Source organism: Lichenostomus cassidix, chromosome Z (genome assembly GCF_008360975.1).
Source record: "Lichenostomus cassidix isolate B80296 chromosome Z, HeHo_3.0, whole genome shotgun sequence".
Taxonomy (NCBI): domain Eukaryota; kingdom Metazoa; phylum Chordata; class Aves; order Passeriformes; family Meliphagidae; genus Lichenostomus; species Lichenostomus cassidix.
The window spans coordinates 43,407,534-43,430,603 of NC_139511.1; the positions used below are offsets into that span (position 1 = coordinate 43,407,534).

Sequence of the window (23,070 nt, forward strand, 5' to 3'; positions counted from 1 at the left end):
TGTTCAGGTGAATAGTAGACCATAACTGTAACTGTGTTCTTTGTTCATCAGAAGAAAAAAAATGAACCCACAGTGATGTGACTGATTGGTTTTTGTTTTTTCTGTATTGAGTTTTAATTACAGTCTTGTATATCCTCAAAATTCTCAACACTGTATTATCAAAGAAAGTGAAATAGGCAAAATTTGAGAAACAGGCAGATAATAATGTACTGGGATTGTTTCTGTTGTTTGGTTTATTGGGGTTTTTTTCTGGCGAGGTTTTGAGTTGTGGGGAGTGTTAGATCTGGAGAGAGATGAGGCAGTTAGCTTCTTACCTATCAACTTGCAAAGTACTGATCTTTGTGTACTTTGAGCAGCATTTTGCAGTGCTACAATATTTGCTTTGAGGGATTGTATGTCTTCTGCTGCTGAATTTAATAGAAAATATTCTGTCTTTTTTTAAGTTACTGTGTCACTTTATAGCATGACCGGTTGGCGTAGTGTAGATTTGAGGCATTGACACATTCGGTCCTCCATCTGTTGTTTGAGTTGTTAAACCCAAACAATTAAAACTATATTGATTTTACTTTTAATTCTTCTATTGTTTTAATGAAATGGCAGACTAGAGATAGAAATTCTGTGTACAAGTTTTCAATTTCTCTCCTTTTGCAGAAAGACCTTGCTTTTTCTTCCTCTTATTAAATGCGTTGAAATTGCTTTGGCCTGGTACTTTGTATCTATCTTGTAGTGAGCCTTGTTAAGACAAGATACATTGCCCTTTTGATTTAAAGGATTAGCTTCCCCTACCCTTGACACTATTTGTAACTATTTTGTTTTTAAAAGCAATTTCTGTGATGCTTGGCCCATGTATCTTTTTTTTTTAGCTGGTCTCATCTTTTAATGTATCCCTCAGTGACTAATTTATTTTTTTGTTTGGTTGGGGGTTTTGTGCGTGTGTGGAGTTTTGTAGATAAAGAGTTCCTGGAACTCAATTCAAGGTTGCAAGGTTTATCTTGTCCATTTTTTAAATTATTTATCATTTAAAATGTCTTAGGTTACTTGTTTTTCTTAAATTTTTTCCTACGACTGAATTTTTTCTTTGGTAACTCCAAGGCAATACTGCTTTGGTTCTGTTGTTTATGAAGTGTGTGTCATTCTGGGTTGCACTGGGTTTTTGTGAAGTTGTAAGTTCAGGAATGCAGGTTGAATGTAAGGGAGACAGAAATAACTCCTTATCTAAAGCTTTAAAAATACCTTTGCGAGTTTTGAGAACTTTTATGTCCTACTTCAGATTTAGATTGGGACTCCTAAGAGATGTTTGGGTTTGAAAGGTTTGGTGATTGGGGTTTTTTTTTGTAGTTTACATGAGTATTTTGAAATGTCTGTTCCTCACTCTTTGATGTAGTTACAAAATAAAGTTTTGCTGGTTTGGTTTTTGTTAGGCTCTAGGTTCCACGTTACTACATTTCAGAAATCCACAGAATACAAGAGAAACTTCATGCCTCTGTGTCACACCCATTGCAGTGTACAGGGTGTTCCATAACCCAGCTGTCTCCTGGTGTTAAGCATGTTACTTATCTTGGGTTCTGTAGAGTGGGAACAGATGAAACTTTTATACTTCTTGGTCTCACTTACTGTTTACAGCAGATACCTGTAAATAACAATAGCAAGAAACAGATCAGGTAAGAAATGAAGCTGGTGTTCCATGGCATGTAATTTTGTTTACAGAAATTTTTAGCTATGAATAGTGACTTTAATGATCCATCAGGAATTATGGGTAGTTAACAATTTCTTGTACTTTTTTTTCATGGGAATTAAAATAAATTTGGTACTTCTGACAATTAAGACTTGCACATTTGTGCAAAGTTAGACACTGTACCTTCAGCATGTTAGTAGGCTATGTATGTACAGTCTATCTTACTGTAAGTAGTGGCAGCTTGGAAAATCCACACAATCAGTTTATCATGTTAAAGAGTCCTATATAAAGGATGATGTTTTCAGGCTGTGTGGATGGTTATAGCTGGAAAAAGGAACCATGGGGGAAAAGAACAAGACTGGCTTGGGAATAATTTGTACCTGACTTTTAGAAATAATATTAATTCAGTTTATGAAATTACTGGAAACAGGTATTAATATTTATTTGCAGTTTTTTGTTTTCTCTTAAGTTTTGCTAAAAAAACCCATCTGAATGTGTTACTACCTGGGGACAGTAATGAAATAAATACTACTTTAATAAGCACTTCATTTGGATATGTTGTGGCAGTAGATCACATCAGTGCAAATTTTGTTTGTCACAATCAGTTCATCTTGAACTCTAGTTTCTGGACCTTATGTATTAGGATAATCTCTCTTCGTTCAGTTTTTCTTGTACCTTTTTATTTTTTCATACATGGGGATTAAACTGCAGCAGCTCAGAAAGACTCATAACCTTTTCACAGTAGCTGTTTTGGGTATTTTTCAATGCCTGACAGTACAGGCAAAGGCTTACAGACTTGGAAAAATGCTTCCTTTCAGAGAATAGGGAAGAAGGGAGGCAATTTTTTTCCTATTTTTGTCTCTCCCTGTTGCTCTGTCTCCCTCCCCATCATTTTGGTCTGGGTAAATAAGCTTTGTAGGTGCATGTTTCCCATACTGGCTGAATCCTCTCTAACTTTCTCTTGCCAAGAGGGGGTTGATTTACGGTCTAATCTGACAATAGCTTACTTGAAACTTAGTGGATGTAGATGGGTGTTTACTGCTGGAGTAGAAAATGCTTAAGCTTTCTATGAGATGTTACGTTTTTTTCTTTTTTTCCCCCTCCTTTTAGTGGGGTGTAAGTCTGAAGTAGCTCCTTTTTTTTTTTTAAGGATAATGAAAGAAATTACTGGAGTGGAACTTAGAAGTATCTGTTTAACTTTACCATGAGCTGGTAATTATGAAAGCAAGTACCTGCAACTTTTCAAATAGTTGGTTGTAATATATTTACAATCACTCAAAGCCACATCTAGGCAAGGAGTGAAACTAAGAATGTACCATCAAAGTGTGGTCTTTTTCTGTTAGCAGCATGTAGATTGGTAGAGTGAAATCCTAACTTTGAAAGGGCATGAAAGTAGAGAAGGAATTAAATAGTCTATTATGTTTATCAGTATGAACCAGAATATTGGTTCTCAGTAACATGGCACCTCATTTTCCCAAGTCTTAACTTGGTGAAGCTAGTAGTGAATACTGTGACCTTTTTCATATGAGAAAAGCTAATAGGTAATAGCTTTAGTTCAACAGCTTACAGTAGGGATAGGAGTGGTTTTTGCTTGTCTGGAAAAGATACAGAGGCAGCATCAAGACTGTTCCAAGAGTACCTTAAAATAGTCATGTTTACTTCATTAAGAAAGTGACTGGGGGAGAAGCTTAAAACAAGAAACATTTAAAAGTTTTTATTGTTTAAATTTCATAAATCGGGTTGTGAGGTCCTATTGTCAGACCCTGAAAAACTACTGAATTAATTACACCATTACATAGCATTCTTACAAAGATGTGGGCAGTCAGTGTATTCAGGTAGTGGTTTTTTGTGTCCAACACAATAAAAACGTTCAAGGACACTTTGTTCTTAACATTTAAGCATGATTCTTTTTTCCTAAGGAAGCAACTGCTCTTCTGTTTGTTTATAAGCTACTTAGTTTTTAATTGATCCAGTTCCCAGTAGTTGGTTGACTAAGTTGCAGCATTGAGCATTTCTTGCCCAGACAGTCAATGCTCTGGGAAGGAGGGATATGTGTGGTGGTAGTAATGGAAACCTCGGGCGGTTGAAGGCTAAAGTTTAGAAAGTTAAGGACTCTAGCAGAATGGTTGTTACAGTAGCAATGAATTTAATATTTAATAGCATTTGTGCTTACTTCTTTGAAAAGAGTAACCTATTAAAATATCAATTTTGTTTTTTCTTTCCTTAAGGGCATTTTTGGGACCAAAGGACATATTCCCTTACTCAGAAAATAAAGACAAATATGGCAAACCAAATAAAAGAAAGGGTTTTAATGAAGGGTTGTGGGAAATTGACAATAATCCCAAAGTGAAATTCTCTCATCAGCAGGTAAGCAGTGCAGAATCTACAAATCTTTGTTGCTTTTGGGGGAAGAGGGGAAAGGCAGTAAGTGTTTTCCTGACACAGGGTAATGACCTATTGCTCCTACTTAACTGCAGGTTAGACAAAATTTAATATATTTTAAAAAGTCTAAATGGTATATTATTGGTGTCTTGTACTGATAGCATAAAAGAGATGGGGGTTGTTTAACTAGAGATACATACATACTTATAACTATATATTGCTGAAATACTTACCTTTGTAACTGTGCGACTGTGCTTGAAAAGTGATGGTTTTTTGGAGTCTCAGTCACTCTACCATCTGTATGCTAAAACCAAGTACCAGTGTCCACAAGTATCCTTGTAAGATTTCAGTACAAGGACGCTTTCAGTACATTTTCTCAGTGTGCAGTATTTTCATTCTAGCAGTTGGAAACAATATGAGGTTTGCCTTTTAGCCCGTCACATGAATTGATTGAATTTTTGTCCATCAGCAGTTCGTCATTTCCTGCCCTTTTTTTAAGACTTCCAAGCTTAAACCAGACCTGTGCAATACTACCCATAAAAGGACCCAAAATTAATATGAAGACAAAGATTCTCTTGCTCATTTTGTTTTTGCCTGCTCTGAACATTCTGTAAGCTTTTAGTTTTGTTACATATACTGAATGTACACTGATCTTGGTTACATTGGGTCTTCTAGGCAATGCTGCAGTACTAATAAAAAGAATTGTTGTCTTCTGTTTTTATTTGCTGCACTTACACAACATGCCAGATTGCCATTTCAGCACCAGTTAATTCCTGCTTCATATGATATCCTAAATTACTGTGTTTCTAGTTTGAAGGAGAACATGGATAAAGATTTAAGGAGTTTCTGAAGTATTGTCAGAAGATGATGCATTCCAGGTGTACACCTTCTTGTTTGGGATATGGAGAAATGCTAATCCCCACATCAAAGTGGGAAGGACTGTAGTAATAAGAGACAGAGTCTTTCTATTACTTTAAGATACAAATTGATATACCTTTTCACAGTCCATATTGTGGCAATTGAAAAGAGATACTCTCTGGATGGTTGAGGCAGTTGTGAACTATAACTTGTGTGTTAACAGTCATTCTAACTAGGTTAAAATCTGGGTGTAAATAATCAACAGTAAAAAGTTTGTCTAGTGTTTTGTTTCATTGCATAAATCAGTCGCTTCAGTTAAGCAATGCTTTTAGTAGCATCTGGGACATTCCTAGATACATCTGGGAAAAGAGACAAAGCATGTTGCCAAGAGACAGGTGCAGACTGTTTTCTAGCTGTCTGTCACAGCTTTTCTGCAAGATAGTCCTCTCACCTTTCAAGTTCCATTCAGGTTCTTCAGCAGCAGCACTTTCCACAGTGTCTTTCTTGGTCACATTCCGTCTAGAGCCATTGGTTTGTTCTTGGCAATTTTTCCCCCTATTTCTTAACTGAAAGGAAAGAAAAAGCTTTTTGTTCCACAAGTCTTATTTAGAATCTGTTCCTCAAAGTGAGCCTTAAAATCACTGGAAGAATAAACTTAGTAGGGATGTTTTAAGTGGAGGCCAGTGTGCACTTCTGGGCTACTCAATACAAATTGAGGAACATGAACATACTGGACAGAGACACCCATGAAAGGCCATGAACATGATTGACTGCAGCATTTCTGCAGTGAGGAAAGGCTTGGAGAGCTGGGACTGCTCAGCCCTGGTGAACTTAGGTGCAATCTCAATTTATACAAATATGTGAAGCAAGGGGGCAAAGAGGCAGAATCAGACCCTTTTTAGGAACCCGTAAAGGGGGTGGACCAGCAGTGGCAGGACCAGAGGCAAAGAGCACAAACTGAAACCCAGGAGGTTCTCTCTGAATATAATTTCTTTTTTTTTTTTTAATCCTGTGAGGGTCACTGGGCACTGCTACATTTTGTTCAGTGAGGCTGGGGAGTCTCCGTTCTTGGAGATACCTAGAAGTTATCCAGATGTGGTTGTGGTCAGCCAGGTGTGGGTTTCCCTACTTGAGCAGGAAGGTTGGATCAGTTTGAATTACAGAATGAATGAAGTAACACAGTAGATTCATGCAAATTTTCTTCTGAATTTGCACTTCAACTTTAGAAAGCTTTCCTTTTGATAGTCTTCTTCTACCCTGTGCTAGGCATTACTAGAAGCAAGTTTTACTTGGAGCAAATTAAGCACTTTAGGCAGCTTTTGTTTTTACTGGTGGGTAGTCCTTGTTGGTGCTAATGGAATACATCTGCAAAAGGCTTTCTAGAAGGGATATCTTGTAAAATAAAACAGGACACAGTGTTACTTCATCTGAAATAAAGCTGCCAGTAAGGATCTGCTTAGATTGTTTCTTTGAGGCATCTCTGAAACTGTCAGGTCAACCAATCATGGATCTTTCATGAGGTCTTTTTTCAAAGCATTTCCTTTTGGGTTTAATTCTTGACATACAATGTCACTGTTATTCCAGAGATTATAGATAAAATGGAGGAACTGCCCACTTTTCCAAGAACAAAAAAACTGTAGTGTCATAGTTGGTTTTTGGGTTGTTTTCAGTTGTTTCAGCTTGTGTGCTGAAATGAACTTTCTCTTTTCAGTACTTCACACAATAGCATACAATTCACAGTGCTGATATTTCAGGGGCATCTTTTTTCATATTCTTCTTAGTTCCCGTGGTGTTTGGCTGTTGCAGCTTTCCTTTTTACAAGGATATTGCCATATTACCCTCTTCTCAAAACTGGGGAAACACTTGCATATACTTTCAACCCCTAGTAATAAGGGGAGGATGCTTATCTACTTGTTGAGTCTCTGTGGCTATTGTATCTAACAGCTAAGCTTTTTTTGAGGAAAGGACTTTGGGATATTTTAGTCAGGGAAGAAATGGATGTTTTAAGTGTGTAATGTCCTGGTTTCCCTTGGGATAGAGTTAGTTTTCTTCTTAGTAGCTGGTGCAGTGCTGTGTTTTGCATTTGGTATGAGAATACTGTTGATAACACTGTTTTAGTTGTTTACTAAGTAGTGTTTTCCATGGTTTAGCGTAAACACTACTTAGCAATAACTGAAAAATCTGTGATTTTTGTATGAGCTATGAAGAAGAGAATTACCTCTATCTCAGCTGAACCTGGGACTACTGGGAAGTTTATGGGGAAACTGGTATTTGTTTCAAGGGTAGCAGAGTGATTGAAATCAGCTTCTGAAGCCTCACCATTTTTGCCAAAAAGGGTATGGTATAGGCAACAAAACATTCACATCAGGGAATTTGATGCAATATAGTCAGTTGGCATGCTTTGTGTTACTAGTTCTGGTAACAAGAAACAAAGACCAGAAAAAAAAAATATTTGGAGAGACATGCTTCCCTCCAGCCCACTCTGCTCTTGCTTTGTTGGTCCCCAGTGTGCTCTCTACACCACTGTGTCCCCTGGGTAAGACAGTGGTGGTGTAGGAGACAGTCGGGTATGAAGTGGGTACTTCATACTGTTCCTTTTTTCTTATTCAGCAGCTGCAGTATGGGCTCCTCCATGGCCTGCAGCCCTCCCCTGACCTGTACCCTCTACCCCTCTTTGGCTGTGCTTGGTGTCAAGGCATCTTCCATGTCTGAGCATCTGGGAGCCACTCTGGCAGTCACACTCGCACCACCTGAGCTGGGGCTGAGGCCCCTTGCAGGAGACTGCTCCAGTAATCCCACTGGGTGCCCTGCTGACTCCCTGCACACACCACACTCACACAGTCAGACAAGGTTTCCTTACTGGCTTGACCCTGAGTTTCCCTTAGCAGTCTCAGACAGCTGGATCCATAATACAATTTAATCGTGATGCAACCGCAAAATAACAGCTCGAGGTAAGTGCTTTCTGGGAGGGACCCTGAACATTTTTATATTCACAGTCAAAGCATGGAAACTGTTGGGTCTTCCAGTGGAGTCCTTGGCTCCTTGTCTTTGAGTGTCCAGTCACCTGGTTGGCCACCATGCCCTTTTTATGCAGAGTTTAAGAAATCTCACCCCCAGCTCCTGTTGCTCACTGCTCAGTCTGCAATGACACAAGCTACCTTCACAAAATGTACTCGTCAACATGAGGCAGCTCCTTTGGGCTGGAGCTTGTCTTGGGCAATGTCTTGTGTGCCTCCTCATATCAATGTCCCTCCTTCTCTGGCATCTCTTTTGCCTCAAAATCCCTTGTGCCCTGTGCAGGCATCTTGTTCTGTGCTTGTGCATCTCTCCATCCCCTCTTCCGGCTTTTCCCATTGCTACTTGGTTTAAGATGCTATCTATTCCCAGGTGAGGTGAGGTGTTCAGGTGGGTCGGTTCACCCCTTGCCAGCCACCTCCCCAGGACCAATTGTGACCAGCTCAGGGCAGTGATGGACTTAGTTCCACCCATGTTGCTGGCACCTGCCCAAAAGCATGAGGGATGGGCCTAGGCAGCAAAGGATCTTGAAAGTGAAGGCAAGTGGTTGTGAAAACAGGAAAAGTACCATGGATACTCATGAATAAATACACCATTCTCCCAACAAGATTTTTAAATAGAATAACGTATTATGGCCTGCTAATATGTTGCACTATTCAGTGCATAAGTGACTGGCCACATTTCTTTAATTGTAGTCTTGGAGGTGAATGTATTTTAAGATATTCCTTGATCTCTGTGTTTTATCTATGTACAGTTCTTTGATTTTAAAGAAGATTCTTAGAATTAAGTGAGACACAGTTACTGAACAGTAGCAGGGCAGACAGTTCAGGTGTTAGAGCTTAAAAATTCAGGATTAATAGGAAATTCTGTGTTTGGGCGTGCAGCAGGTATAGTCAGAGGGGAGTAGGTAGTCATGTGAAAGTGTAGGCAAAATTGAGCTTTTAATCTGGATGCAAGCTGATATTAAAGGGGCAGACTTGTCAGCTTTTTGTATAGAGGCATTCACTTGCAATTTTTTTCCTCTTTTTTTGTCCTTTGGCTGGGACATATGTCCCAATCTGGGAGTGTGCCCTAAATCATCCACCACTCTAACATGGATATTGATATACCAGGAGCAAGATTAAGACACAAGCAAGGTCAAATATTGGTAATCAAAATGGTAATTCATTTTTATTCACGGTCAAAGAGGAGAGCAAGGAAAAAAATAGAAAAGAAGGCAAAAGTGAAGAATAGCAGGAAGTGAGAAAGGTAGTCACCACCAAGAATCTGCAGCATCCTGTGAATATCCTTCTTTCCTCTGTTGGTAGGGAGAGCTCTGCCAGGACTTGCCGCCCATGAGTTTCCATCTCTGCTGAGCTGTGCTTTGTGGCACTGACTCGTCAGTTTCACTGAAGCGTGGGGGCCATGACAATGGCACCTGCATCGAGGTTCATGACATTCCCGGGATACACCCTGGTCTCTGGCACGAGAGTATCACTGCCACGAATGGCCATGGCCCATTGTCGCACCCCATCTTCAGCTGCAGAGCATTCGGGCGCCTGGGCGTCACAGTTTCCAGTGTTGGCAGTTTAGGCTTGAGAAGTTGCAATCTGCTCCTTTTGCTTTGTAAATGCTGCTATTCCCTGTGGTGGAGCCAAGCAGTGGCGGAATGGGTTGTCTGCTAGGAGTTCTCCACTGCATTTTTTATCTTAGTAAGGCCTTCTGAGAGCCATATTTTCTGTTTCATTGCCTAAACTGGAATGTTCTGAGAGCAGTATTTATACTTTGCAGATGTTGCTTGTAACTGCTAGTAAGGGGGTTGGAGGGCAGAAAGGAGCTTATAGGTTGAGCTTAAATCCAAATCCACCTCCCCAATGGGGGAAAAAGAGAGTCAGGGGAGTCCTGCCAGCTTTATTTGAAGGAGCTAGTATGTAAGAGAGAGAAAGCCATACACAATGTAATGGAAGGAAAAAGTAATTTAGGCTTTATCTCATCTCTTTCCATGGTTTTAACTTTTAATTCATTATTTACCTTGCGGTAATCTTTTTTATGCTTACATTTTCAGGAACAGGTAGTTGAATCATTTATGATTGATAGCTTATTTAAAAATGCACTTCTTTGTAGTAGCATCAGAAGTTGTATTTGACCAAAATAATTTTCTTTTATTTCTTGTCTTTCAGGTGTGTTAAGATATGTTGTATATATATATATTGTTATATTTTACATAAAAAAAAATTTGCATTGCACTATTGTTAATGTGAAAATGGGCTGTTACAGCACCAGAGTTTGAAAGTTTAATAAATAAAGAAATTGCAAATTAAATTGAAAACAGTGGAAATTAATGAAATAAGATGCATTTAATATTCTTGTACTTCTAATAACAGGTTCATTGACATGGTGCTTTCTTCAGTAATGTATGTGGGAGAATACATACCTCATCCTCAGGTGAGGGAGGGGATTTAAATCTTTTTCTTGATGGCTTTTTTTTTTTTTTTGAAGCCCCATCCAGCCATTAGCAGTCCTATCAATGAAACTGTTGAAGAAAGCAGTCAGGAGCCTGCTGAGGGCAGTGAAGAAAAAGCAGGAGCCAAAAGAAAAAAGTGTTCTGTCCCAAAAGTAAGTGATTGAATTTCTGCTTTATTCTACCTGCTCATTTTTGAGTCAAAACTATATTGCCAAGTTTTGACTTAAATACTTTGATCTAACAGTGGTTTACTGTTGCAACTGCCTGTGTTTGCTTCTTTTCAGGTATACTTGCAGTAATACTTTTAGCAGAACAGATTATAATAATTGGCTTAAATTAGACCACACCCTTAATGAACTACTTAGCATACAGAGAATTTCACAGCTGTATCAATTTGACTCTCAACTCAGAAGTCAGTGTACAGTAGTTTATACAGAGTTTAGCTTCTTTGCTTTGTAAATGTATGAATACCTTAGAACCCTTCCAAAACAAGATTGTGTTCCCTTTAAACATATTGTAGTCATACTAAAAATTCATTTCAGTCTGAAACATATTTGTTTCAATTTATGTGTGCAGTACATAGTTTATACTGTAAGAGGTGGAGCTTCCTAGCTTCCTGTACACTTAATGATTGAGTAGTACTCTTCTCTGAACTTTCTTCTATTATTGAATGTTTTGTTTTGTTCATATGGGGATATTTCTCATATATCATGGAAGAGATATTGTGTGTTGTCAATTCTTCCCAGTGGTTTTAAGACTAGAATTCTAAAAGGACAGAAATTGTCATGTAGGTGGGACTGACACATTTATGGTATCTCATTTATTTGTAACTAACTTCTGGAAATTACTACTCAACAGGATGAGCAGTGCCATTAAATTAAATGTCAGGCTGTTTTGAATAGATTTGCCTTTATTCTTAACCTCTGTTTTCATTTTGATTATTTGCCAAGATTTAATGAAGTTTTTTTGTAGGTGTTGCTGGCTGTTCTTCAGTATTGATTCACATATGCAACTGAAGAACTTGCAATGTGTCAATTACATAGGAGGTGTTGCTCATCTAGGATTAGTGTCCAGTAGCTGTAATAGCTTCTTTATTCACAAATAAAAAAGTCCTCTGATTGGAGGGAAAAAAAAGTTGGTCTACTGGTAGAATACTGATACATAATGTCGAGAATTGTTTTGGTGAGTTGGAGCCTGCCGAGTTATTGATGGAGTATTTCTCCCAACTTTTTACTACCTAGAGTTCCTTATTTTACTACTTGCATGTGTGGGATGTCAGGGTGATTTGGCTCCCATCTGCTATAACCTTAGCAGCACTTTGCAACATGTCATTTCCTGACAGCGTTTGTAAACCAGTGCTGCTCTTGTCTATACATCCTGGCTGTAAAAGCACTTGTTCTTAGCATTTGCTACTGCGAGGGGGAAATTTCTTTTAGACTAGGCTGATTGTTTAATCAGTTTGCTTGACTCTGAATTTATGGCTCAAGCAGCGTGTGCTAGAGGGGATGTCAATGACTTAAGCTCCATGTTTCTTGTGAAAAGTGCTTTTAGGCTGTTCAGTGTTGGCACAGTGAAAGAGAAACAGGAAGACATAATAGCCATTTAAACATAAAGATGGAATGGAAGATCTTGACTGGGTTCTTTTGCACAGATTTCTCTAATTAATCAGCTAAAGGCAAAATACAGAGCAAATTCTGTTTTATACTAATGTAGCTATAACGTTCTATTACCTAGTCCTTGCACTCTGATTTCCTGTGGTTTTAATGAACCAGTAATTCTTCTATCTTAAAATTGTACTCTGTAAAAAGACTCAGTGGTGTTACGTGTCTTCAAGTAATTAGAAATATTTTGTTTAGTGTTGAAATTTTAAAAACTAGCTACTTTAAAATGGAATTTCAAAAAAGGTGCTTGAAAGTGGAACAAGCCAATAGTATTCAAGTTGAGAGAAAGAACTGATAATCCTAAAAACATGCAGATACATAGGTTGCAAGGAATTGTTGGTTATTTTCAAGTAAATTATTAAAACCTCTTGATTTTTCAAGATCTAACTGCTTTCCTGAAACCAAAACTAGTATTTGAAAGGTTTAAAATACCCAACAATAATAAATAAAACAACTTATTTGTGGTTTGTTTACTTCTTGTCCTGTTTTGGGCTAAGATAGTGTTATGATCCAATTATTAAGGTTCTTTAGAAATACCTCTGCCCGAATTAAGGTACAAACGAGACCATATGCCAATCAATAGTATGGGTTTTATTTAAGAGTACAGATGAGAGAGAGAGAGAAGAAAAGAGAGAAAAGGGGGAGTAGGGAGAGAGATTGGGGGGGGGGACAGAGATGGACAGGGACAAAGAAGTATCACCACTCCGTGGGCCCCACTGGTGTCCTGATGTCCTCTTCAGCTGGTGTCGGTGGTGGAAGTCGTCCCGTCTCCCCCCCCCCGAAAAGTGCAGAATGCCATGGGTTAATATACACTCAGGCCAGGTGGAAATGTCCAGGCATGTCCCGGGGGCAGTCTCTAGCAGCAGACTCTGCTTGCATCACGTGCTCTCCTGTGGTGCAAGGCGTCTGGGGAGCACTTTGGGGGGTCTGTGATGGATTGTGACTCCCCCTCAGCTGCCTCTCACGTGAGAATCCTGTGGATGTGGCTTGTGAGGTTGGGGGTTCCACAGCTGGGCCAGTTTGTGTAATGGAGGATGAGTGTGTATTGCCTCTGACCAGAGGTTACGCCATCCTCCTCCCCCCTTCAGCTGGGGGGTAAGACTGTGCAAACCTGGCTTCTGTGAGCTGTGCTCTGCCCCCACCCCAAACTCAGCCAGAAATGATTCTCAGTACAGCTGGTGGCTTCAGCCTCTGTGGATGCATTCCTTTCCTTCAGACTGAGATGATTGAACAATAGGCTTTTCCCTTTATCTAATCTCAGCAGTTTGGCTCTCGGTACAAAGTCCCAGTCAGGTATCCTCAGGGAGGCTTCTTTGATCAAAACTTTGTATCAATGTTTGAGGCATGAACTATTTTCAGTCTCTGACAGATAGCATTGGTTTTTTTCTTAGCTGCTGATGCATTGCTGTGTTTTGGATTTAGCATGAGAATAATGTTGATAACACACTGATGTTTTGGCTTTTGCCAAGTAGTATTTACCCTAAACCAAGGACTTTTCAATTTCCTATGCTCTGTCAGTGGGCAAGTGCACAAGAACCTGTGAGGAAGCACAGCCACGGTAGCCTTAACTGGCTGAAAGGTTATTCACGCAGTATAACAAAATGGGTCAGGCTGGAAGGAACCACAGTGGGTTGCCTGGCTCAACCTCCCTGTTCAAGCGGAGTCATCCCAGAGCACATGACACAGGATTGTCTCCAGATGGTACTTGAATATCCCCAGTGAGGGAGACTCTACAACCTCTCTGGGCAATGTGTTCCAGTGCTCAGTCACTGCACAGTGAAGTTCTGCCTCAAGTTCAGGTGGAACTTCCTGTGTGTCGGTTTATGCCAGTTGCCTTTTGTGCTATTGCTCAACACCACTGAGCAGAGCCTGGATTCATCCTCTTGGCACCCTCTCTCCAGATACTTTTCGACATTGGTGAGGTCTCTCAGTTGTCTGTTCTCCAGGCTGAACAGGCCCAGCTCCCTTGGACATTTCTCATGAGAGAGGTGCTGCAAGAGGAAGTAGTCCAGTATGGTTAGGCTTTTAATGGGTACATAAGAAACAAGAGTACTTACAGATTTAAACTATTTGAAGTGAAGAGTAGCCTGATGGTAATTAGCATGTTCTCTTTTCTCTGTAAAATACTTTATAATGCTTTTTTTTTTAATCCTGTGTTGGCTTGCTTTGCAGTTATCCCCTAAAGGGGATAATAACTTACCTACAGAAGCTGAAACAGAAGAAAAGGAGATAGATACTTCAAAGGAAGATGACTTACCTGCTGACAAAACCAGTAAAGAAGTATGTGAGAGCTTTTTTCTGTGTAACAGAGATCATCTTAATATTATTTATTGATGTAAAACTATTACTGAGTATTAAGACACTACAGTTATTACTACTGAGACAGTCTCAGGAGCTGTTTAATTACGTAAAACTTTGTGTATTCACTCACATTTATACCTCTCACTGAAGCTCCTGGAAACGGAAGTTTTCATCAGAGAGGAAACTTCTAGTCTTATTTGTCTATAAGTTCAATTAAAACAGGTGGAAGAATGTTTTTAATCACTTATTACTTACTGTATTGCAAATGTCCCTCTTTTAAAGACTAGATAAAGAGACCACATAGACTAAAACATCATTACATACCATTTTAATTTAGAACAAAATATTATTTAGTACTTAGTTTATTTTTTATCTCTCAGGAAAAAGTCCTAAGTATGAGATAATAACAGAATCATAAAATGGTTTGGGCTGGAAGGGACCTTAAATATTACCTAGTTGCAACCCCCTCATCATTGGTGGGGACACCTTTCCATAGACCAGGTTGCTCAAAGGCTCATCCAGCCTTGCATTGAACACTTTCAGGGATGGGGCAAATGCAGCTTCTCTAGGTAACTTGTTCCAGTGCCTCACTACCCTCACAACAAAAGAATTTCTTCCTAATTACTAATAATTTTAGATTTTAATAATTTAAAAGCAGGAAGTGTCTTCTTTGTCTAAATTGTGTGCTAGAGACTTCAGTTGTGAAAAAGCCCCATAGAATAAATGGAATATATTTTTGTCTTATTAAGACTCTTAGAACCATTTTTAATCTTCACAGGATGTGGTGAAAACAAATGATGCTTCTATTCCTAAAGTTGCTAGAAGAGGAAGAAAAAGAAAGGTAACAATACATTTAATTATTTTACTTTACTCAGTTTTTTTGGATGTGATAATACTGGATGTTATTTTTGTTAATGACAGATTATGCATAAGTCTGACACCCTTATCCCCTTTTTCAAGCATCTGAAAAATTTGGAGGAATGAAAGTTTTCCCAGAGTGTTGAACAAGTCTTAATTCTTTTTTAACTTGATGTGGAATATGGAGTCCCCATCTTTCCCAATCAACTCATTACAAATAAGAAAAAAATAAGACATAAATTGTTGCTAAACTGCTAATAAAATAGGCTGTGTTGAAGGTCGGAAAAATTTCTTTTAACATCTTAATCACACTGAACTCCTGAAATATTCTCCTTCTTCACAAATTTGTGATTTTTGTGGTCACTACAACCTGGGAGAATACAGAGTTGCTTTGAAAGAGGCAGTTCCAGCTGCTTGCTCAGGATATGCTAGCCTTAATGTTCTAGTGATCACACAGCAAGCCAGATCAGGGCACTGACTCAACTAAAAACTAGAATTAAGTGGGGCAGATCTTAATTTTGTGTTTGAAACAACTTAGCTTCTAAGGTTACAGCTGACAGTAGGGATTGGGGATGAGTGAAGTATCTGTGGCTTTAGTACGTTTGTCACAGAAAAGTAGCATGCTGTACCTGTACTCTAGTTGTCTTTTATCCAGGACACTAAGTTCTTGACTTAGTTTTCTCCAGTTAGGATTGGAGAAAGTGAAATTAGTAATACTTAAGTATAATCTGTTCATAAGTTTGGATACTTTTTTGTGTTTACAAGCAGTAGCATAATAACGTGTTTCTAGAAGTTTAAAGGTGTTTGTTTGAGAAAGTAATTGAAATATTGGTGTCACGAGTTTTTTCATGTATGAAATTCATTCTTCAAATTAGTCTGAAAAACAAGCTGAAGCTGAGGAAACAGCAGCAGGGCCAGCAACAACTACTGGGCGAGTGTCTCCAAAAGTAAGCCCCAAAAGAGGAAGACCAGCAGGTAACTTCGGAAGAGTCATTTAATTTTTTTCACGACAGAAATATTTTAGCAGAATTAGTCAGGGAGTTATCTCCTTCCCCTGAAGTATTACAAAGTGTTTTTTCATGCTAAAGGCAGATTTTGCTATTAGATTGTAGTGAGAAAACACTATGCGTTCAGGACATGAAAGGATCTAAATTGCTAGCACTAATGCTTAGTCTTCTAAATTAAAGACTGGTTGGTTTGAGGTACAAGTATTACCTTTAGAATAGGTCAGTCTTCTTCACAGAATACTGCTAAAGTGTAGATAGCTAAGAGCTCTCTGTTGATTTTGCTCCATAAAGGTTTGTATTCATTAAAGGTCTGTAAAATACTTCGAGTTAGAAGATCCATAAAACACCAGGATGAGAACTGGGGGAACAAGGAGCCTGTAGGCAGAGTTCAGACAACAAAAAAAAAACAAACTAAAAGCTGAAGAGACTCGTTTAAAAAGATGTTTAAGATGGTCTGTGTAGACTGATAGGCAAATTAATAGAAACTGTAACTGATTTTTTTAAAATGTTTTTTTAGAACCATTTGGTGGTAATTCTGTACTGCCTGTTTCTTTCAAATTGGTAATGATCTATTGTCACTCTTATGGTAAGCTTGCAGATATTCTTGATCACTAATTACTACATTGCAAGACAGTTCTTGCAGCAGTTAAGTACTTTGTATGAGCACCTAGTCAGGGAAACTAATAATTTATAGTCCTCTATATCTGATGACAATATAAAAATAGTGAAACCGCAATTTATTACACTTGATTACTTTTGCTGTGGAACTTGTGAAGAAATTAAGTATTAATTCATCCCCCTCTGCCATTTCATTACATGCACAAAATATGCATTTTTAATATTTGAGGTTTTATCTTTATAATTTTTTGCTGTTTTCACTAACTACTGTCTGTAAGAGCAGGAGAGGATCTATAAGAGATGCTTTGGCTTCCTTTATAGAAAGTGTACCATGCAGCCTTTCCTGTTTTGACAGAATGCTTAGCAGTGCTCTGTGCTAAGACCAACAAGAATTTAAACACTGAATATTAGGTTTCCTGACCACATAGTCATTGTGGTACTGGACAAGCATTTGAGGTACATAGGTGGCAAGGAGGCGGGTTGTCTTACTGCTAACAATATGGTGAATCTGAGGAAATGGAAGAGGTTTGATCTGCGCTGTAGTGTGGTGATGGAACTTTTTGACAGTAGTTGTTAGCCTGAAAAGTGATGGAAGCCACATGACTAAAAATAGTAGACAAGTTATAAAAATAGTGGACAAGTTGTATAAGTGACTGCTGTTCATTCTCTGATTTCAGGTTTCTCATTACCTAATTTAAGACTCACGTTAGTTATGCAACATGTGAAACAAATCACAACTGCATAGATTGCAAAAAGCACAAGAATTAGTAGTTGGAGCCCATGGCTAAAAGACATCAAAGTTTTTAATTCACCAGTCAGCTGAAAAAACTGCCAGTTTGACTTTTCAAAGAGATCTTGATTAAGTTTGGTACTCAGTTAGCACTTGCATTCTGTACAATAACGAAGTTAGTGTTAGTATATTTTGATTTAAGTGTGTCTTATGTCTGTTGAGTAAGTACCTTTCCACATAGACAAGGAACAGATGGTGGCTGTGGACTAACCTGTTGTTTCTGTATAACTACTAGCTTCTGAAGTAAAAGTTCCAAAACCAAGAGGAAGACCCAAGTTGGTGAAACCATCATGCCTTTCGGAGGGTGACTTGTGAGTTTTTTCTCAATATAAAGCTTCTTCATTGTCAGCTGTGTTGCTTCTTATGTTAAGACTTCAGAATTATTACTGAGTTCCTGACAGGTTTTTGCCCTGTTAGCGTTCAGTATAATTTGCTGTTTGTATAGATATTTGCATAATAAAGAGTAATTCAAGGAAGGACATTTCTGAAACAGGAGACAGAAAATCTTAATCTTCATAACTTGTCAGATCTGTACAAAATTCCTTATATGATTGTATGCTGAGTGAAGAGGAAAGGTGTTTATTAAGAAAAATACAACCTCACACAAAAATAAAATTTTTTCTTTTCTTACATTTTTGTTTCAGAAATCTATTCTGATGGAATTGCAACACTGTTAGCTACCTGAAGTTTGGTTTTGCCTTCTTCAATTCTTTTGTCAAGTCCAGTGCTTTTAGTAATTCAAGGAAAAGTTGAACATAGATTTAGTTTTCTATAAATTGGCAGATGCACAGTTTTGGAATATGAACAACTTAAATAAGTATACTTTATAAATCTAGTTTACTGTGTATGCACACAGTCCTGCAGATCCATCTGGGTGTGGAAAATCTACTGAGCATGAACTTCTAGGGTTTGGATCTATGCATTAAGATTAGTGCTAGTTTCATTAAGCCCTCCATACTGGTATTTATTTGATGGGTTTTTCCCCCCGCAGGTAGTGGGTTTTAATTTTAGATAAACAGTATTTTTTGAAGAGTCATTAAGTGAACTGAAAGTGAATGAACTTCATCATTTTTACTATTCTGTGGTTAAAAAGACCCAGCTTCCTGAGTTAGAATGTTACTTTTTAAGTCACTGTAGATAATGGATGTGATGCCTAAATACTCTTTTTGTTTTAGCGTTAATGAGGAGGAGAAGGCAAAGAAAAAAGGACCAGAAGAAAAGCCCAAAAAGCAAGGGAAAAAAGATGAGGAAAGTCAGAAGGAAGAGGAGAAATCAAAGAAGGAATTTGATAAAAAGGAAGGAAAGAAAGAGGCTGAACCAAAAAGGAAAAATGTTGCAAAAGTGGGTTCTGCATCAGCTTCTGATTCTGAAGATGAAGGAGAAGAACAAGAAGGGGACAAGGTATAATTTTGCTTTCCTGATAAATTTATTATGAAGGAAAGTAGTATCACTGAAGATCTTTCTTCAAGTTAGTGTTAGATCTTATTAAAAATTGGAGTCCTGTGGCTGGCTTACAGATATATGGAATAAAAGTTTCAGGACTGTATTTTTCTGAGAGAAGCATCTTTTCTAAGGCCCTTCTCTTTTTTTTAACAAAAGATTTAAATGTAGCAATCATTTGTTTTGTCAAAAGGCTTTTTTTTAATCTATGTTCCTTGGATGACAGATGTTGTTTTCCTTGGGTGCATCTGGAAAACATGTGGCTTGAAATCACATTTTTGAAAGGTACAAGACTGTCTCAAACCAACAATTTGTAATGTCTTCATTTTTCTGGAGGGCTTAATATTGCCCTCCAATGAAAAGAAAAGAAAGTGAAAGAACTAATGAAATTGTGTTTAGATTCAGGGAAAGTTTTTGTCAGGTTGCTCCATGGAATAGTGTTATTTCAAAGAAACTTAGTGTGGGTAGATTCATCTGTTTGCAGAAACAATAATTTAATAATCTCACTTTTCTCTTTCTATTCATAAAATGTCAAATGAAAACAGAAGAAAAAAGGGGGAAGAAACTTCCAGGCAGCTCACAAAAGAAATATTGTAAGAAGCCATCTGGAGAGAGATGTAACAGAAAAAAAGCGTAAGCAAGAGGAACAGACAGAATCTGAATCGTGAGTATATTTTAACAGGTGATAGCTGCAAGTTGTAGGAATACTTTGAACATAGCGGGAGGCAAAACTTCTGAAAAACTTTCAAACAGATTTGCACTGTGTTCTGCTGTTCTCTCCCCTTCCCCTTTTTGGTGTTCTATCTTAACTTATTTTTGGGGGTAGAGTAAAAAGCTCCTCAAACCAAAATGTTCTATTGTGGGAGGATGGGAAGAACTGAACATAGAAATTAAGCGATGTCAGTCTTCCAGTGATTTAGAATCTGTAGCAGAAGACAACTGGTGGGTTCTTCTTAGAACTAACTTAAGAACATCCATGTAAAAAACTGTTCAGGACAGCCATATATTTTTCTTACAAATTTTTAGATTAGATTGGTAGGAACTGGTCGGTCCTGTTAATCCATGGTTATGGATTTTTGATGAGGTGTGAAATGTGTAGGTTATCAGGAAAACATTCTTCTCTGACAGCTGGAGCATATGCTGTCAGACAGGACAAGGGAAAAAGAAAGAATTACTCCAGCATTGCAAAGCCAGTTGACTAATACTGAAAACAGACTGAATTTGGAAGATTAGTTACCACAAATGAATCAAGCATAAGAATGGAGAGAAGATCCTGCCAGAAATTTGGAGGGTAGGACAGTAGGAAGATATCTGACTCATTTGCAAGAGCTATTCTGCAAATGAGTGAAGAAGCTGCACCACAAGAGCTTGATGTTCGCATCCCCACCATTGGTGGGAGGGTAGAAGAAAGGGAGAACAAGGTAAAAATTTGGAGGAGAGGAAGAGAATAGCCCTCTTTGCCTGTAACAAAAAATCTTTTATTTTTCACATTCATTAACAAAAATCTAGTTTGTTTGGATATTTTTTTTTGTCCTGTGTTCCAGCACTTTATCCTCTTCTTCCATCACTCCTCTGGAGACCTAACATAAATACTCTACTTGCTTGTAGCAAATCTGAGTGAACTTGCCTTAGCATCTTAGCAGCCTTTAATATATCACTGTTTAACTCTGACACATGCTGGTCTGGTTTTGGTAGTCAAACTGTCATATATTGATTTAGTTATAATAACCAAATTTCTGCTTTTAAATAGCTGTCATATTTTATGCATTGGAGGGTACATAGAGTTTTGTCTCAGTAAGATAAAGGAGAAGTAGTTAGTGAATGCATAATGAATTTAATTATAGTTGATGACTCATTCCACAAAACTCAACATTGATAAAAAGTAAAACTAATATAGGCTGATATGTGTTTTTGATTACTTTGTTTATCAGCATAGTTTCCATTTTCTGGTGGCTACTTCGTTAGTATTTATTTAGTTAAGGTGCTTTGTACGCTATTCAGTACATATGCAGTGTTCAGCTGTACTGTTGAGAGTGTGCTACCAGTTGAAGCAGACAAGCTTTGTGTACTTTATGAAAGAGACATGAAAGATAAGACATGCAGGCCTACACATATTATGTATGCATATTAGTATGACAGAAAGAATATTAGTCACAGGACATTTAGTCATGATATGCTGAAATACCCAAATTCAAAAAGAGGCTTTTAAATTCCTCAGTAAGACAAAACTGAGGAATTGCTGAACAGAAGTTCGTGGTCTTCTCTGAATAAAAGCTCAAAAGCTTGTCTCAAAGATTTCTGCTGTCTTCACCCTGTAACTGAGATGGAGACAATTTTTTTCTTGTTTTTCTTGAGTCCCAAGCTTTATTTTTAATGATATAAATTGGAGAAAGATCCAGGAGGTTTCAGTGCACTTGTAATAAATCTTTTTGCTTTATTACTACTTCCTTCAAGAACTTTTAAATTACTACTGATACATTACATTTATGTAATTATCAGTTGTAAGATATGTATAGTTACAATTAATTATTTGAGAAAATAGGAACTGGTTGTGATTAATTGATCTCTCCATAAATAACACATGGCAATGGTAAATAATTTTACTCCTTTTGTCATTATAATAAAAGTATTTTATTTCTCCATATGTTAATTCAGTTTAATGCCATTTTACCAACTAGCATGTGCAGCAAAAACCAAAATACAGTTTGGAAATTATTTGTTTTTAAAATCCTTTAGTTTGCCGCTTCTAGAAAAAAAAGCCTGTGGGTATGGAGGATTTATCAGCAGCATTTTAGCTAATTAATTTTTGTTAGATTGTTTGTCCTTGGAAACCAGAGTCTGGCTCTGTGGTTTTTGCGTGCTAATGTTTTACTGAGATAATACCTCAAAATACCGCATCTCATCCAAAAACTGGGGGGAAAAAAAGGCAGTCTTTACAACATTGTAAAAACATTTCAACATTTTTGATAGGCAGAGTAAAGAAGAAGGCAAGAAAGCAGAAGTTAAGAAGATTGAGAAGAAGAGAGGTTAGTCTAAAGAATCTGAACAGTACTTTTTGGTCATTCTATATTTTAAATGAAATTTCTTCCTGGGTAAGATAATGTACTGCTGAGGGTGGCTGTGTGGTCTCTGTCTGAGATGTTTGATCCATGATGCTTCTTTCAGGTCTGTGAAACAGTGCATTTTTGTCCCTCCATGTTCTTTCTGCAGTGCAGTGCAGTACAGTAGAACAGGTCTTTGTTATTCTGACTTTACTGTCATTTGAGCTTTTAAACCTCAATCTCTTCTGTTTGTGAACATGAAAAAGAAACTTATTCTTTGGTATAAATCACTTCAGTTATTCCTGTCATTTTTTCTTTTCTATGTTTTCGTAACACAATACTGTGAAATACCTCTTGAAACTATTTAGATACTACCTGTCACTAAGTAGGAGGCTTACATTGAGATTATGGTGGTCTTGTCTGTTAACCCATGGCTGCAGACTGACCTTCATATGGGTTAAGTATTTTTCAGTACTCCCATCTTTGAGGGCAATCCAAATCACTGGCAGTAATTGGTAGTATAGTACAGATCCAGTGTCATGGACTCCAATCAGCCCAATGTTCCTGCAAGAGGGGAAATAAAAACTATCCAAATGCCGTCCAAGATGGATTTGGCTTAGAGGAAACTGTTTGCTTGCATTATTGTTCAGAATACATACCAAACCCAAACAGGCATTCAGCATATGAATTAGGGAATGCCATGTTCATTCATCTTTCGCACTTACTGACGCATATGTACTGAGAACATTTTAATTAGATGTATTTGAATTGTAACTTGAACCATGACCAGTTTGCTGAAAACAAACCATCAATATCCAGGTGTCCTGACATTGAAGGTCTTCCAACTGTGCAACTCTTAATATTTATTAAAACTTCTTGTTAAGCTGGCCTACAATTAGAGGGTGTTTTGGAATAGAATATTCTTTTCACTTGTAACTCCTAAGGAGAAAACTGTATGGGTTGCCGATAATGTTCAGTTTT

The 23,070-nt window shown here is 37.8% G+C and overlaps 1 protein-coding gene across 4 annotated transcripts in view; it reads left to right on the plus strand.

The window, feature by feature from the left end:
* PSIP1 (PC4 and SRSF1 interacting protein 1) overlaps positions 1–23,070 on the plus strand; it is a 36,690-nt gene that overhangs the window by 1,897 nt on the left and 11,723 nt on the right. For 3 of the 4 annotated variants that reach the window (XM_085042366.1, XM_085042368.1, XM_085042365.1), the window contains 9 exons: positions 3,904–4,042; positions 10,409–10,525; positions 14,207–14,314; positions 15,114–15,176; positions 16,069–16,168; positions 17,841–17,919; positions 18,784–19,009; positions 19,594–19,712; positions 22,019–22,074. In XM_085042366.1, the coding sequence (XP_084898492.1) occupies positions 3,904–4,042; positions 10,409–10,525; positions 14,207–14,314; positions 15,114–15,176; positions 16,069–16,168; positions 17,841–17,919; positions 18,784–19,009; positions 19,594–19,712; positions 22,019–22,074 (1,007 nt within the window). The remainder of the gene's footprint in view (positions 1–3,903; positions 4,043–10,408; positions 10,526–14,206; positions 14,315–15,113; positions 15,177–16,068; positions 16,169–17,840; positions 17,920–18,783; positions 19,010–19,593; positions 19,713–22,018; positions 22,075–23,070) is intronic. The other variant, XM_085042369.1, reaches the window with a different exon arrangement.